General features: G+C 38.7%; 1 protein-coding gene across 1 annotated transcript in view; it reads left to right on the top strand.

The window, feature by feature from the left end:
- Positions 1 to 18,315, top strand: part of ME1 (malic enzyme 1, NADP(+)-dependent, cytosolic) — a 175,287-nt gene that overhangs the window by 130,811 nt on the left and 26,161 nt on the right. The window contains exons 8-9 of the mRNA XM_014958527.1: positions 15,667 to 15,764; positions 17,618 to 17,731. Coding sequence (XP_014814013.1) covers positions 15,667 to 15,764; positions 17,618 to 17,731 — 212 coding nt within the window. The remainder of the gene's footprint in view (positions 1 to 15,666; positions 15,765 to 17,617; positions 17,732 to 18,315) is intronic.

Here is an 18,315-nt window from a genome sequence, read left to right as displayed (position 1 = left end):
TAGAGTGTGGAGGAAGGAGATGGTTTCCACATCGTCCTGGTGCACTATAAATGGTTCTGGCTGGTGGAGCTGGTGTGCTGCATGACGCACAGAGCAAGGGAGAGGATGCCAATGTTGCTATCATTTTGGTTTTGCTCCTCCTTAAGAACGGGTGGCAGCAACCACTTCTGATGGTTTCTAAAGTTTGGGTTTGTTTTTTTCATTTCCAGGCCCATATGAACAAAAAAAATATTCAAATAGGATTTTGGAAGCTCAAAAAGCCTAAAAAGCAACCACTCGTTCCTTTAGGAAGGCTTCCAAAACAATGGCTGGCAGTAAGAACAAATGATCCAAATATATTTCCAGAAAAGTTTCTTCGCTGTAGAAGTAAGCAGGGATTTTACTGATCATATGGTTTAAATTCAAAATGATGCCCAAACTTTTATAGCTCCCACTGGATTCTTGAGGGTTTTCCCTGTTTGAGGTTCTTAAGAGCGTTGGGTTGCCAAAACACTAGTACTGTGTATTTGGGATGGTTAAAGAGCTGTGGACATTTTTCTCCAGCCTGTTGCATAAAGATGTAATCTGTAGAATGACTTGAAAGATTAACATTGTTGTCACAGACAACTGAATATAAACTTATTTGTAAACAGGGAAAAACTAAACTAAGACTGTCACACAAAATACGTTGTAAATTGGGGGAAGTATTGGAAACTATTTTCTGGCAACCACACATTATTCACTGGAATGGTTCTTTTAAATACATTGTCCAGCATTTGCCTCCTGTACTTGATGACAAATCTGATGTTGCAGGCTTGCCACCACTCTTGTCCCTATTTTCTGTCCATAACAGAAAAAAGGAAAGAAGGTTTTGAACTTCTGTCCAGTTGGATCCTAATTCAGGCTGCTCGTCTGACTTGAAGTGGGAGATCCAAGGAAGCTAAAAGATGTGGGTGACAAAACAGGATTTATGAGGGGGAACAGTGGTCTGGATTATCACTTTCTTGGGAGGATTTATGTATGTTTAATCAGCTACCACAGTGACAGGTCCCAAACATGCGGGAGAGAGGAATTCACAGCTAGAAAACACTTGCCTGCAAGAATCCAGCAGTCCCATCTCTAGCCAAGCTAGTGCTATCAGAGGTGTTTTCCAGAGTGAGAAAAGAGTTAAGAATTTATTAGGGCATTTGTTATGGTTCATGCTGATGAGGAATGTCTCTTGGATTCTAATTAATTTTATTTTTTTTGCTAATCTACGATGAGATCTGTCGTTTCTTCAAGTGTTCTGTTTAAGATAGATGATGCCCTTTGGGTAGGTTCTCTCTTCTGTGTATTTGTGCCACCTTTCAGTATGAACATACGTGTTAGTTATGTGTTCCTCCATTTCCCTAATTATACCCTTTGTATCCCTGGGCCAAGAGGAGTGATGGCTGGAGAACTGTCTCTGTTTTGGGTGAGCAACAAGACATGATATGTTATATGTGACTCATGTTTTCAGCTTTGTAACTGCATAACGATGTCTGCTCACTCACGCAACTCTATTGTTGGGGACACGTTCAAATTAAAAGGATTTTAGGTCACATTATAAATGTGTATGCCTTAAAATTTCAAATAGCAAGGTGAAATTCTCCTAAAGTATATGATGATCAAGTTTATCTACTTAAATAAATATACACAGGTTAAGACCCTTATTTCACATTATAACAGTATGTAGTCCACTACTTTTAAAATATGGAGAAATTTCTCTTACGGTGTTTTCTATCATGATGGTTCCTTGTAATTTTGCCTCCTAATCTTCTTGTCCTGCTTGGAGCTGCTGGCACTCAACTGCAGGCCTTTTGCTTTTAACATGCCCCCATCAACCACGACCTTTCAATGGTGTTTTGAAATATGAATTATTTTGTTTGTAGCAAATTTCAGTTACTGACTTCTGGACCTGCCTGATCAGTCACATTGTGTAATCTGAGGAACCTCAATGAAGTCACTCTGCAGCGTATCTGTAGAAAGTACTGATGGTAGATGTTAAGATTGGCATGTTTTAGGATAGCCATATGCTTTGTTTTCTCTTTTTGTAATGTCTGAAAGATAATATGAATTACAGCATAATATGAGTAATGGAAGGTTATTGCAGAGCGATACGGGAATAAAGTGGAACTGAGCTGTTGGCTGTAAACATCATTTTAGGTTTTGGCTCAACTTTCTGCTGCGAGTGGTTGCAATAGTAAGATGTGGAAGTCATAGGAGAATTGATGGCTGTTTTGGTATGGTCTATGTGGCACCTTTGTAGTCAACTGATTATTGCAAGGAGATTTTCTGGAATGCCAGAGATTAACTATTTTGTATTATTTCATCTATATGTCTCATCAGTTTGGGGTTTTGAGAACAGGAACACTCCAAGCAGAGAAACACTGTGTCACTTTCTTGTCTATCATGGGTACCCAGAACTAGATTTGATTAGACTATTTTGAGGATGTGGACCTCGAACTTCACAAATGTTATGAGGTAGTACTGGTTATAAGCAGCACTGAACTCTCAGGTTTTTTACCCAGGCGTCATGTATAACACTTGCAAGAAATAATAATGCTGCCTAGAAATTTTTCTGCTTTAATATCAAAGTCTTAGAGGCCCAGAATGAGACTGCCTGCATTTTTTCCATTTTAATTAAACAGCCAGGATATCTTGCTCAGAGAATTAGTATGGACGGTGTGCCCAGTATAGGATGAGTGTTTTCTACAGGGACACTGATTTAATATAATTCACAGGGAGTTTTGATCTGCGCCTACAAAAGCAATGGGTAAGAAAATGGAGAAAAATTAAATGCAGATGAGAAAATGGAATGTTATGTATGGTAAAATAAAGAAGCAGACATTGGCTTAATGACATCCAAGAAACACTTCTAACCAAGCTCCAGAATTCCAGCGTGTTAATGTCATTAGTTTCATATTATTATCCAATTATATCCTGGAGCCTTGTGGAATCACAGAAATTCATGTCAGATACTGAATCAGGTTAAAAATTTAAATTAATTATTGAAAAGCAGCTCCAGTTTCTTATTTGAACTCAGTTGTGATTTACTGTACTGAATTACTGACTCACCAAATTCTCTTTTAAACAGTTGCCTGTCATTATGCTGCTGAAAGTCCAGGTTTTTCCATAAAACCTGAAGATGTATTTATTTTCAGCAGGGATTACCATTCCTGGCATTGGAATCCTAGTAGTTTTGGCTAATTGTAATATGGCTGTAAATATGTGATTTCCATGGAAATTAATTTAGTCAAAAGAATTTTTGTCCTTTTTTTTTTTTTCCTTATATTGATGGCTGTGCTTAACATGGCTGCCAAACACATGTATGGTTTAAAGAAAAACTTAACATTAGAGGAGAACCTCCTTTAGCTCAAACAGGACATGTGCTGCTGAGATCTTGCCCTGTTAGATCCTAGGGTTAATAATTTCATAGCAACACCTTAATGCAATATTTTTTCCAAGTTTTAATCAAATGGTTCCTTAGTCTGTGCAAATTGCTATGAGGCTTATTTAAGTTTAAAATACTTTTTTTTTTTAAATAATATTTTGTAATATTATTCCAGAGAGAGATAATGTTTATGTGATATTTCCGGATCCAAACTTGTACAGACAGTTTTAGTACTTACCCTATATTTTAAACTTTTCATGTGTTAATTTTTTTCCCCCACACATGAGATTGAAGGTATTCAAGTTATGTGGCATTTTGTTTTGTTTTTCTGTCGACAATGAATTCAGTCTTTACATAGTTTTTGTCTAGAAATGTCTTCGGTGTTTTTTGTGGGTATTTTTCTTTTTGTTTTAAGAAAATATTTGAGAAATGACATAAGCAAGGAATCCAGTGCTATCATCAAATGCATCTAGGGACTGGAGGATGCATAGTACTAATATTACATGAATATAACTGATTATTAACTTCACTAGTACTTTTTTTTTTTAAATAATATTTTGTAATATTATTCCAGAGAGAGATAATGTTTATGTGATATTTCCGGATCCAAACTTGTACAGACAGTTTTAGTACTTACCCTATATTTTAAACTTTTCATGTGTTAATTTTTTTCCCCCACACATGAGATTGAAGGTATTCAAGTTATGTGGCATTTTGTTTTGTTTTTCTGTCGACAATGAATTCAGTCTTTACATAGTTTTTGTCTAGAAATGTCTTCGGTGTTTTTTGTGGGTATTTTTCTTTTTGTTTTAAGAAAATATTTGAGAAATGACATAAGCAAGGAATCCAGTGCTATTATCAAATGCATCTAAGGACTGGAGGATGCATAGTAGTAATATTACATGAATATAACTTATTATTAACTTCACTAAACTTCACAAGTTACTTACCCATGCTGTTGAACTGATTTAGATAGTCATATCCGCATCTGATGCAACTGCATACTGTATTTTCAAAATACAGTATACAGAGATTTCAAAATACTGTAGGAAATGTCAGTATGAATCATTTCATTAGCTATAGGTATGAGAAAACGTTGAAATGGATGATAATATTGTTTCTTAGCATACTGTTTAGCAAACATTTTGCATTGATATCAGATAATAAGTTGCATCATGTCAGTAAAATAAAATCCCTGTCCTGAATATGCTACTTTTCTACTACTTTCCTTAGGTTTTTTGCTCACTAGCTGATTCCTGAGCGAAGACTTCTGTTGAGATGTCTGCAGACAGATGAAGGCCTTTTCCCCTAACCTTTTATTCTTAACTTAGAACTGAGTAAAGAGTATTAGCAGTCCATGTCTTCTAGATGATTTACGTGGATGTAAAGATACAGAACAGAAACATATTAGTAGACGTATAAATTATATTATACTTGTATTCAAAATCTGTCTGCTAATGTCGATAGCTTTTTAATATGCAATTATGTATTATTTTTAATGTAATGCACATTTTTTTTTTGTCTTTCTAGGTATGGCATGAACTGCCTCATTCAGTTTGAGGATTTTGCTAATGCTAATGCATTCCGCCTCCTGAACAAGTACCGTAACAAATATTGCACTTTCAACGATGACATTCAAGGTAAGAGACTCTTTCTCTTCTCTTCACTCTTGTGATGCTCCCAAGCCAGAAAAATGACTCTTAACTGATGTACCAGAGGGGGAAAAAAAAAAAATATCAGCTTTCCTGTAATATTTGGAGATGCTCAGTACAGGTCAACTTAAAATGACTCTTAACTGATGTACCAGAGGGGAAAAAAAAATAAATTATCAGCTTTCCTGTGGTATTTGGAGATGCTCAGTACAGGTCATCTCATGCCTTGGGTTTCCTCAGCATGGGTTTCTGGTGAGCTGTCTTTGCTCCTAACCTTTCCCCTCTCATTTATGCCTCATGCTTTATTTAGATGTTTGCTCTTCAGGGTTTTGTTTTTTGTTTCTTGTTTTAATATTTTAGTGTGTGAATGGATTTCCCATATAAATTATGAACGTCAGATCTTTGGGCAAATGTCAAAGCTCAATGTTTGCTCTTCAGGGTTTTGTTTTTTGTTTTAATAGTTTAGTGTGTGAATGTATTTCCCATATAAATTATGAACATCAGATCTTTGGGCAAATGTCAAAGCTCAGGCCTGCACTGTACTTCCCTCAGGTTTTTTTTGTCACTGCAGTGACAACTGCCCCACTGTTCCTCCGTGTGACAGAGCTTGCTTGATAAATGTCAAATTCTATTTCAGTTCTTAAACCGGCAACTCAGTTAAATACCCTTCTAATTTTCCTTGCAGTCTTGTGGCTATGTTTGATTTTAGAGGCAAATTATCCCCCTGACTCTGCTTTCCTGTCTGAATCATTTGTACCAGCTGGCAAAAGGAAAAAATCCAGGGTGGGAAACGTCAGCAAGGGGGATTCTTGTCCCTTCCCTCCTGAGAGGAAAGACAAGGAGGGCTGAAGTGGTGGATGCTGCTGCTTGGGTTGCCTTATCCTATTGGGAAAAGAGCACTGGAAAATAACTTTCGCTAAGGCAATGAGTGCACTGGCTCCCAGCCTTGCCAGGAGACTGAAGTCAGATGGAGACAGGTACCCAAGGAGGGCACCAGCAGCCTCTTACCCCCTCAGGTTTCCTTGGGTGGGTGGAGGTCCTCAGCAGTGATGGGATCCAAAATGAGAGTTTAACTGTCTTCACTTCCAACCGTTTGCAGTGACACTTAAGGCAAGGCATTAGGAGCTTGAGTTTTCCAGAAGTCATTCATGAGGCCTAGGTCTTACTTCAGGGACTCAAGGCATGTCGGGGAATTCAAACAGGCCCTTGTCTTTCCAACGTTAGGGATTTGGCTGCCACACAAACTATGTTTCTGTTACAAGCCTGGCTGAGTTTTACTCCTGCAGCTGAAACAGATTATGGAGGACAAACTCCCAGATGGCAAATAAGCTAATTATAAAATGTCATTTCCCTTTGTAAGAAGCATGGTGCTTCCTACCCTTCAGGGCCTGAGTGTAGCCATGGCTACAACACTCCAATACAGCAGACCAAAGAGCATCTAGAAGTTTCTCTGGTTGTTCAGAGACACAGCTCCCACAGGAAATTCTATTTCTTTGCAGGACAAAGGTTCTTACCCCAAAATCAGAAAGAGACTCAACTAGAATGTACTTTCAAAGAAATGGTAGGGAAGCTTTTCTGCAAAAGTGTACCAGATATAGGGAAACTAAGCTGAGGAAGTCTTCTGTGGTTCTGGATGCATTTTGAAACCACTTTATTCTCTCTCGTGCACCTTGGAAGGAGGTGTCTTCACCTTCAAAACTGTTGGAAAGTTTCTGTTTGGCTTTTGGTTGAGCTGATGTAGCAGCTATTGGTCTTAGAAGTGCAGCCACATGCTGGCTTTTAATTTATTCAGTTTCTGCAATCTCATTTGTGTTTGTGAGTCTTTTCTTATTTTCATAAATAAAGTCTAGGACTTTTGGGTGATCTCAATCCTTAATGCTATTGTAGCTTCCAAGAGGTGAAAGAGGATGCATTTAGTCTGCTCTGTTGTTTGTCATCAGATCCCCACGAATACCTTCAGTATCTTTTTTTGGTAGGATGTCATCTTCTCCTATAATGTGGCAGTGGAATCATAACAGCCCAAATATAGATCCAGGGATCTTTTCTCCCTCCTTCTATTGCAGCTGTATAAATCCTAAGGATATTTCACCTTGACAACTTTGATGGGGATAGATGGTGCTAACTTCTTTAGCAATCCTTAGAGATTTTCAGTTTCTAAATGGCATGATTTTATTCCAGGCTACTTGAAAGCATGTCCCTCTCTGTGTGCAACTTGTATTTTCTACCCAGAGAGCAGTAAAGCTGATAAGTAGGGTCAGGCCAATAAAAGCAAACAAACAAACATTGCATCTGATTTGCTGTCATCTTCCCAAGATAGTGCTTACATGATATTTTAAGCATAGTTTGTCCTAGTCCAAATATTTGTCAAGCCAAGGCTAATTTAATGATAGAAAGAATTGTTTAATATGTTTCATGAAAGGGCTTGAGGCTTTTTTCACTGCCATAGGATATCCAGATGAAGGATTTGGATATATCTTAGTGATGCAACGAGGACCTTTAAGTACTTCAAATCTAAAAGAAACTAACATACAATCTTGACTCCTGCCAGATGCTATAAAAGATATAGAAAATATAGAGAAAATATGGCAAGCTGAAGAGCCATTTGCAAGTAGTAACTTGGACAAATGCAGTTGCCTTCTGTTTAGCTCGTGGCTATTTGCAGGGTGTCAGCGTGCCCCAAACTCACACCATTGCAGAACATTTGGAAAAAAGTGTCTGCCAAAACACTGATCTTATAAAACCTCTAGAGATTGGCCATTAAGGGTCACCTATAGATATATTTAAGAGCTTCTGGAAACAATTTTGTCTCTTTCCCTGTTGCAGCGGGGTCACATCCTTGACTTTGGAAAAAGCTGTGTAACTTTTGTTACGTGCCCTCTCTGTACTCAAGGAATTGGGAATGAGGGTGAACAGGATTCTGACCAACTGCTATAAATCTGTGTTGGAATAATAAAATTGCTCTTATTTTATCATTCTAGAAAGCATCTTGGGTTTTGGATGGGTGGTGAATTTTTTCCCTCTGTGATTATGATCCTTTCTTCATAATTTCAAAATATTTTTTTACAAATACAAAAGCAATAATGTTGGTTTAGGGAGAATATAGTCACTTTTTTCCTTGTATTCTTGTTTGGTTTCATTCTGACCACAAATCAACTGGTTTGTGTTTTTTTTCCCTCTCTGCAACATATAGAATATGATTTTTGAAACTGAAAATTAGTGAAAGTCTTGGATTAAAAAAGCCAAAACCACTTCTATCTGTTTCTCTCTAACTATTAGAGAACACTTTCCAAAATCGGAGGGGTTTTTGACCATAATTTCCTATATGGGAGAAATGTTAATGACTATTTTAACGTCAAGCTTCACAACATTTAGAAATACCTGAATTACATCAGGTTTTGAGCTTTGCCCATCTCCAATATATTGCAGAAGGAGGTGTCATAAAGTTTTTTTTAAGGTACAAGATGTGGTGTTGTTTTTTTTCTCTGGGAGTGGACCAATGCCAGAAGAAGAAAGAACTGGGGCTTGTGTTGCCAAACAAAGCTCTTTATCAGGGTAGAAGATGTTCTCTGCTTTACTGCCCCTGGGAGGAGGCAGGGTTGGGATTCAGAGTTTAGGAGGCTGAAAATCCTCTTAGAAAAATCCCCCCCGAAAAACCCCACACCCAGCTAAGTTTTGGTGTGTCTGTTGAAAGAGTTTTTGCTGCTTGTCGGTGGCTTGAGGCAAGTTTGCAGGTCTTGGGAGCTGTGCATTTGTTTTACGTGGGTCTCTCAGCACTTATTGTGTGGTGGCTGGTTGGTGTAGTTGTTGCTGAGGTGGATAAATTTGAAATAGTGGCATATTTTTTTCCAGCCTTGCTGCCTCTGTGCAGGTCAATTATTCCAATTATTTCAAGTGATTTGACTTTTTCCCCACCCACGTTCTTCAAAATTGTCACGATTGACAATGACAGACTTCTGCAGTGGAAGCCAATCTACGTAAAATGTGTTTCTCTCTCCAGTATCATACTGGTTTTATTCTAGTGTTATAGCTCTGTTTCACCGTGCCCACAGTTGCAATGCTTTCCCCCATCATGGAAACAGAGCCTGTGTCTTATGCCAACAAAAATATTTACACGGAGAGATTGCACTGGATTGGAATTAACTTCAGTATCCATCATGACCATAGATGTTATTAGTTTTTAACAGCTGTGCCGTTTAATTGCATCAAAAAATTATGAAAAGAAACAGACCTAAAATAAAAATGTAGAGCACGTATAATTTAAGATTATTATTCCATCTTACGTGTGTGGTTTGGTTTAAAATGTATGCTAAATGCTCAGCAGACTGCCATTTGAATAATTAGGAAAATTAAATCTGGAAGTTACATTATGACCAATTTAGCGTTAAGTCAGTGCAGTTCTCAGAAATTGGAACATCTCTGTCACAAGCATTCTCCTTTTTAAGATTTAATTATTTTTAACATGAGAAATGATATCTTTGGTACCTGGAAATTCCAGTTCTTGAGATCAAATTGTAAAAAAGGTTTGGGGTTGCGGTGGTGAGGGGGCTTCCAATTCGTTCTCTGACCAAGAATTTGAAAAATGCAAAGTTGAATGATATGTAATAGCTTATATGTTGATACCATAGATCTCAAATTCTGATGTTATGCTCAAACTGTAAAAACCATTTTTTTTCATAATACATCTCAAATTCTGATGTTATGCTCAAACTGTAGAAAACGTTTTTTTCGTAATACGAAGTGACATTTGCTGCCAGGTGAAACAGACATTGGGATTTTTAAAATAAAATAATAAAAAAAATAATCCTGTTAAGACATATAGTGTAGGGTTTTGTGAAATATATTTTTCTTCCAGTATATGCAGGTTGTCACCTCTCCGTTGCCCAGCGGTAATTTTCATTGAAATCAGTGGGCTTTCAAGTAAATCCCCCACTGCAGGTTTTCTAAACTTTTCCATCTGTTTATACAAGTACATGTATGTACAAGTATTCTGCTTCATTTTTTGCTCATTATGGGTTAAAAAAAGAAATTCATTGTCACTACTTTCCTGTCTCTTGCACCAAATGACCTCCTAGCCTCAGCCACCCTGAGCTGCTGAGTCTCCATGTCCCTACACCCAACGGCTGCTCTTCTACAAAGGCTCCATTTCTCCTTCACCAGAGCCTTTCCCCATCTCTTCTGTGCCTATGTGTGGCAGAGCAGGGCAATGAGTGTACAAAGGTTTGAAAAGCCACTTCATGGCAAGGAGAAGGAGTTCCTACCTCTTCAGAGAAGGTCCTTGTGAACCACCCACAGCACTCATAGAATCCTCATAGAATCACAGAATGATTCGGGTTGGAAGGCACCTTAAGGCCTTAACACCTTTCAGTTGAAATCTGCTAATCATAGAATCATAGAATGATTTGGGTTGGAAGGCACCTTAAAGATCATCCACTTCCAGGGTGCAGGGACACCTCCCACCAGACCAGGTTGCTCAAAACCCCATCCAGCCTGGCCTTGAACACCTCCAGGGATGGGGCATCCACAGCTTCTCGGGGCAACCTGTTCCAGGGTCTCACAACCCTCACAGTAGAGAATTTCTTCCTAATATCTCATCTAAATCTCCTCTCTTTCAGTGGAAATCTGCTACCCCTTGTCCTATGGCTCCACTCCCTGATAAAAAGTCCTTCCCCATCTCTCCTGGAACCCCTTTGGGGCAGCTTCTCGGGGCAACCTGTTCCAGGGTCTCACAACCCTCACAGTAGAGAATTTCTTCCTAATATCTCATCTAAATCTCCTCTCTTTCAGTGGAAATCTGCAGTTCCTACCTCTTCAGAGAAGGTCCTTGTGAACCACCCACAGCACTCATAGAATCCTCTCCCCGGAGCCTTCTCTTCTCCAGGCTGAACCCCCCAAAACTCTCTCAGCCTGTCTTCACAGCAGAAGGGCTACAGCCCTCTGATCATCTTCTTGGCGTCCTCTGGACCCCTTCCAACAGGTCCATGTCCTTCCTGTGCTGAGGACTCCAGAGCTGGACACAGAGCTCCAGGTGGGGTCTCACCAGAGTGGAGCAGAGGGGCAGAATTTCCCCCTCACCCTGCTGGCCACACTTCTCTTGATCCAGCCCAGGATGTGGTTGGTTTTCCCCTTCCTTGGAGATTTTCAAGACCCGCCTGGATGCAGTCCTGAGTAACATGCTCTAGCTCTAGGCAATCCTGCTTCAGCAGGGGAGTTGGACTAGATGATCTCTATGGTCCCTTCCAACTCTAAAATTCAGTGAAATTCTGGGCTGCCAGCGCACATTGCCAACTCATGTTGAGCTTCTTGTCCACCAGCACCCCCAAGTTCTTCTCCTCAGGGCTGCTCTCCAGCCGTTCTCCTCCCAGCCTGTATGTGTGCCTGGGATTGCCTCACTAGCAGCTGAGATGACACGTTTTAGGTAGGATCTTTACTCTCACCCTTTTCCTCGCTAAGTGTTGGAGAGAGGAATGGATGTATCTTTTTCCCCTGGCACTCTGTGCGCTGTTATTTGGAAGCCTGGCCACAATGACATGCGGTTTCTATTATGCTGTGTATTCAGAAATATGAATTTTGTTCAGAAATATGAATTTTACTTTTACCACTTCCTCATCTTTTAGTCCAGAATGAATAGCTGGGATTTTAGGATGTGCTGCAGGAATTCCTCCCCTCTTCTTATTTGCTAGCTTTATAAGATGATGTAGAGAAAATGACATAAAATGAATGACTAATACTTGATCACAAGTTTTATTTTCTGAAACTTTAAATAACGGACAAATGCTTCAGTGCCATAAGCCATTTTTTGCTAATTTTAATTGAACTACATTCAATAAAATTGAACATCTCATTCCTCATGTTTTGGGCCTTTTTTGCCCATTTTTTTCTTTAATTGTTGCATCTGCTGAAAGAAGACTCTGTGCTCCAGAGCATTGATAATATGCCAACCCTGAAAGGCCATGGTCTCTAGGATTTCCTTTGACATATTCATACCCAGTCATACAGTTTACAGTAACAAGAAAGGCTAAAGAATCTTGGCCAGAAAACAAAAACTTGATAAAGAATAGTGCACTTTGAAATTTCATGTCTACCATATTTTTACAACATATGACTTGCCTTCCTAGAAAACCGTAAGGAAGTGTTTTCTGGCACAGCAGCTGGCACTGCTTTAGAAAAATATCCTTTGTTAAACTTGCTTTGGTTATTCTTCTAGAAATTTGGGGAAGATAGAATCAGTTTTCAACGTTAGATGGGTGAACAATGTCTATCCTATGCTGCACACTCTGCTCTGTGGGAGAGGGAGGCGAAGCTATTTCTCTCCTTCCCATAGTGATGACAGTCGGAAAAGCAGTGAAATTCTGTTTCTGCTCCCTAACGGCCCCGAGAGGTGGGTTTAGGCTTTGGTGGATGGATGTGAATTGCATTTTGATTCTTTTCAAAAACTCAAGTCGGCGTTCAGGGTGAAATTTAAGGTCATGCCGTGAGCCAGAGCGGTTCCGGTGAAACAGATCCGCTATTCACGCTGATGGTCTCCCCCTTTCAGTAGGAAGGAATAAGGGAAGCTGCTGACGAGGAGTGATGACAGCCGCTGCCAGCAGCAGTGATAGTGCCTTCAGTAATCTAATAAACTGGGTTATTATGCTTTTTAGAGTCAAATGGCTGAATAAAACCGATGTGGAGCTTAAAACGCCATTTTTAGAGCAGTTGCGCTGTGCAAATTGTGGTTCCTGAGAAATACAATATTTAAAGCTTTATATATTGCCATTATAACCTTCGTTCTGAATCGCCCTCATAATGAACATACAGGTAATTACAACTCACATAGAATCCCATGCAGATAATCAATGCAAAATGTTACTGACATTCAAAGTAGTGTTTTATTGGTGTTTCGTATCTCTCTTTCCTTAAAACAGAAGATGGTTTTATAATAGAGTTTGTCATACATGATCCTGGCCCGTTTTTCTGGCTGCCAGACTTAGCAGCAATACCTTAGCCTTGGAGATAAGCTGGATCCCAACATTCCCATTTGTTAGAAATTTAGGGTGTTTCATTTTTGTCTCCGTCACCAGAAAGCGGCTTGAAGAGCAGCTTTCCTGACTGAGTGAGGGGTCCTCTGGTCAACAACTTCTGGCATCAGAGGCTGGAAACGGGACCTTCCAGTTCTCCAGCTTAGCTTTCCTTTTCAGGAGACCAGATCCATGGTTTTAGGAATAAGCTGTGTTATGTAGACTACTTCCTCATCCTCCTCCTCCCCTGCAAGCGCAGCTGTGTAATATAAAATAGAAGAAGGAATTTGCTTTCCTTTTCAGGAGACCAGATCCATGGTTTTAGGAATAAGCTGTGTTATGTAGACTACTTCCTCATCCTCCTCCTCCCCTGCAAGCGCAGCTGTGTAATATAAAATAGAAGAAGGAATTTGGCATCCAACGAGAGGATGAGATTATTATTTTTTTTTTATTGCTGGTTCTGAGGATTGGTTGGTAGAGAACCAAGGGAAATGGGGAGCGTGGTCTGACTTCTCTCTTTTGCTGTTTCTGGTCTTTGCCAATTTGGCACTTGCCAGAGGAAGACTCAGTTTCATCTGGGAAAGAAAGAAGCCGGCTCTTGGATGCTGCAGGGTGGAAGTGTCTCAGCCTGATGGTTGTTGTTCCCAAAGCCCTGCCTCAGAAGAAACGTTTTTTAGATTTATTTTTATTTATTTATTTATTTAGAAACGAGGGAGAAGTGAGTAAATGATCTCAGCTCTCAGAACAAGTCAATAAAATGACTAAATAACTAAAAATGACAAAGTTGTATGGTCTAAACATTAAGTGGGCTGAGAACAAGGTGTCCTGTATTTCTAATGATTGAAGGGAAAAGTCACAGAAGCACGTAACAAACTTGTTAGTTCTAAAGACACATGTTTTTTAACTGTTCAGGAGGATTTACTTCAAAAAGTGACTTTCTAAGGGACTTTATGACTTTAAAATGTATTCTTAAATTTTACTAAGGGTTACCTTTTATTTTTGAACAAGTAACCATTCATGAAACTCAGATGACCCTACTTATAAACCACAGATTCAAACTCTGCCTTCAACACCTAAATGATGTCTTTTAAGGAGATGTTTACCCAATTACTCCTATTCTTTTAGTTCTTAACTCGTCTGTGTGCCTGCAGTGTGAATACCTGTTTTGAGCATCTCCTTGAGTTTAATGCCAAGATTACTGCCATCTCAGCTTTAAATTTTGCCTTGCTTATGAGAAGGCAGACTTGTGAAGTATGTTTACCCAATTACTCCTATTCTTTTAGTTCTTAACTCGTCTGTGTGCCTGCAGTGTGAATACCTGTTTTGAGCATCTCCTTGAGTTTAATGCCAAGATTACTGCCATCTCAGCTCTAAATTTTGCCTTGGTTATGAGAAAGCAGACTTCTGAACAGCAAAAGTACATCCTTTGGGGGAGCTGCAGGTTGAAGGCAGATGTCTAATGTGCAGATTCTGGGCCAAGTGCTTTTGGAGGGTTGGTCATACCTATTTCATGCTTTTTCTGAAGGAAAAATCAGTAGCAAGGTGATTTTTCCTTTCAAAAGCAAGCAGGTGGCTTGTAGACAATTGCAGTTAGGGCTGTGGTGCTCGGGAACACAATTGTAGGAGCCAGCACATCTCCTCCTTGCAAGTTCTTACAGACTTCTCAAAATCATTTACAGCAAAAGTACATCCTTTGGGGGAGCTGCAGGTTGAAGGCAGATGTCTAATGTGCAGATTCTGGGCCAAGTGCTTTTGGAGGGTTGGTCATACCTATTTCATGCTTTTTCTGAAGGAAAAATCAGTAGCAAGGTGATTTTTCCTTTCAAAAGCAAGCAGGTGGCTTGTAGACAATTGCAGTTAGGGCTGTGGTGCTCGGGAACACAATTGTAGGAGCCAGCACATCTCCTCCTTGCAAGTTCTTACAGACTTCTCAAAATCATTTATGGCCTGATCTTTGGTTTCCTTGGGTCAGTCAATGGCAGCTGCTGTCTGGTAAAGGAAGAATTTGGCTCTTATACCCAGAACTGAACAAGGGGATCGTGCTGTTGTGAACAGGATTGGGTTAGATGCCTGCTTTGAGGGCTTTCAGATATGGTAGGACAGTCGGTGTCTTAAATAAGCTGGCCTTACCCTTTCAGCTCACTTAGCTGCTCTGTAAATGTTCACCATATGCTCTCCAACTCCGACAGCATCCTCTTAAGAAATAAAGTTTTATTTTACTCTTGTATTTTATTGTATTTGAGGTATATCTATTTGAAGAATGAGACCGGTATCTTAATTTTCAGTATCTGGAGTCCTTCAAAATACATCTGTCTGGGCTCTCACACCCTTCCCTTCTGAAAAAGGTTGTAAGCAGAGTATTTTATAATATTTTGAATGCCCCAGAAATCATGTTCATCCAGTAGAATTATTCAATCATATTTTATTTAATGTTACTCTGAAGGTATTCCCACTTATATTTAACTTTTATAAGAACAAAGTAGAGCAAACTCCAATTCCACCGAACTGTTTGTTACTACCCAAAGTACTTGTATCTTGCAGCCAAAAGATGCTGTGGAATTATTTAAAATCTAATGCTTTGTAATGATTTCCAGAATAACCAAATATGTTCATTTTTCTATTTTAGGAACTGCATCTGTGGCTGTTGCAGGTCTTCTGGCAGCTCTGCGTATCACCAAGAACAAGTTATCAGATCACACAGTGTTGTTCCAGGGAGCTGGAGAGGTTTGTATTTTTTGTACTATGAAGATTTTTCTTAATATTTAATCAAGTTATATGTATCCAGTTGGCAAGAACATTAAATGGGTAGAATGATACTAACACCTAATGAAAGTTGGTTCTTAATTTGAATGTAAATTTACAGAAAAATCTCTGATTGTCTGGTCAGGCCCCATATTTTTCATAAGACGTATTGTGGAGATCTGTTATCTTTTTAAAACTTCAGTTTTAGCTCTTCAGCTGTAAATTATTGAACTGCCCTCAATATAAACAAAGTTTTTTGGAAAGATGAGGAAATATATTAGGCCACCAAAGAGCAATGAAATAAAAGGTATTTACCAGAGTCAGTGTTATTTAGCCAGAACCAGTGCCCCTTTGATTTTTCCTGTCATTAAATAGCATTTTTCAGTATTCTGCCTGTCAAGATCAACTATTTATGAAGATTTTAATGCACATTATTTTTTATTGTAATTTTTCAATATAAATTTCGAAGCCACTGACACACAAGTGAAGGTTGTACTTATCTACAGCGTGGCTAGCTGTCATCTCTTGTATGAGGTCTACAACCCCATGCAAGCTTCTGAAAAATATTATTCATGGTCTCAAACCCTTCTATAGGTGCAATATAGTAATCCAGCTTTGTGTAGTCCAGATATTTTTAATTTGATTCAACATTTGGTGCTACTGAGATCAGGTCTGTAGTTTTCAGGACGACTTACATCTGTGTCTGGCACTTCAATGCCTTTGTAGATCAAGATCATCCATGTACCTGAAGTTCCTTCCCCTGGTTTTTCTCCATGTTCAACAGACAGATGAATCCATGGTGTAATGTTTATTTTTTTCATTGGACTTGTCAGTGTGCCTTTTGCTCCAAAGAGGGAATGGTAGACATCATCACTGATGCAGGAGCGCGTTCCTAAAAAAACTATTTATTTCTTAACTAAAAAAGGGGAATCTCATTTGATTCTCATTGAAACTGAATAATAAAGAACAAGAAACAGAACCAACCCCATAAATATGTATATGGTTTGGTAATCAGAATTACTGAGTGGTCTGTTGGCTCATTTTGTTGCCTGTTTTCCTATCTGTATCTATATCACGTTTGATCTATTGGATGAAATATTATAAAATCCAGTAAGAATGATACATTTTTTCAGCAAAATATTGATAAGTGAATTTTTCTTGCCCCTGCTTTCACTGGGAGCGCAGCCAAGTCTAGAGTTACAAAGCACATTAATAGTAGGTAAAAGGAGACTGAGGTTCTTGACGGACGTTTTAAAAAAAGATAAGAGCAAAAAGACTTTTAGGACTGCATTTTACTTTCTGGCAGGCAGAGTGCGGTTTTCTTTGGTTTAAATTACAAAAAAAAATAATGAACAAAATAAAATTTTGAAGAAGAAAAAAACCTATTTAATGTATTCTAAGATGATGATGTGGAATAAATGATAGTTTTAGCTTTTCTTATTAGAGTTTAAACATTTATTATGCGCTCCACACTGAAAATGCCATCTTAAGATTTATCTGTACTGTGATTTATCTATACTATTTATCTACATTATGGTTTCTAATTACCAAATGGTAGCAACAGTTCACTAATGCTTATGAAAAATTAATCATTAAGTTTTATTGTTAAATAAAATTAAGAAACTTACCAAAATAGTGGGTAGAGGAAATAGGTGAGTGGGGGATTTCTTTCATTTCTAGTTTCATACAGGATCACAGAATGTTATGAGGTTGGAAGGGACCTCTGAAGATCATCTAGTCCACCCTCCCTTTACTATATACTACTTTTCGACCTCTGAAGATCATCTAGTCCAACCTCCCTCTACTATATACTACTTTTATTTTCTTTCCTTCAGGCTGCACTGGGGATAGCAAACCTCATCGTTATGGCAATGGAAAAAGAAGGGATATCTAAAGATGCAGCTGTCAAAAGGATATGGATGGTTGACTCAAAGGGATTAATAGTAAAGGTAACACCAATTTTCCCATTCCTTTAAATATTCTAATAGTTATTTGCAGTCTGTAGATAAAGGCAAGAGCATTTTCTTTGGGAAAGCAACTTCAGCAATTTATGTCTCTTGTCACAGCAAGCTGGTTTTCTTTTCTAAAGTGTATTAAATGAACAACAGACTCCCATGTTGCTTCGGGGGGGGCGTGATTACACTTGGAGTTCCTGCTCTGTTTCTATTAAGGATGAGCACACACAGAAGAGAATTTTTCAGCAGTTCATTAAAAAACATGTAAGGAAAGAAACGTTCAGCTTCGGGGTTTAACATTTCCCATGTTAATGCGATCATTATTTGTTAGCACAATCTTGCACAAAGATGTATAGATACATTATAAGGACAGCGTTCAAGGCTTTTTTTTTTTTTAAAAAAAAAAAGGGAGCAAAAATATTTTTGAAGAGAATATTTTGCTGGTGTTGCAAGCATGTCAGCCTTCTGTGAGAACTGAGATATATGGCAACAAATAGCTTCTAGGCACAGTGATATAGCTCGTGTTGCAGATGTTGTGGTCTGCAGGGCTATCAACACTGCTCAGTATTTGAAGCTGC

The sequence above is a fragment of the Calidris pugnax genome, unplaced genomic scaffold (genome assembly GCF_001431845.1).
Source record: "Calidris pugnax isolate Ruff unplaced genomic scaffold, ASM143184v1 scaffold251, whole genome shotgun sequence".
NCBI lineage: Eukaryota > Metazoa > Chordata > Aves > Charadriiformes > Scolopacidae > Calidris > Calidris pugnax.
Note: the sequence above shows the minus strand (reverse complement) of the source record. Positions and strands in the feature narration are given on the sequence as shown.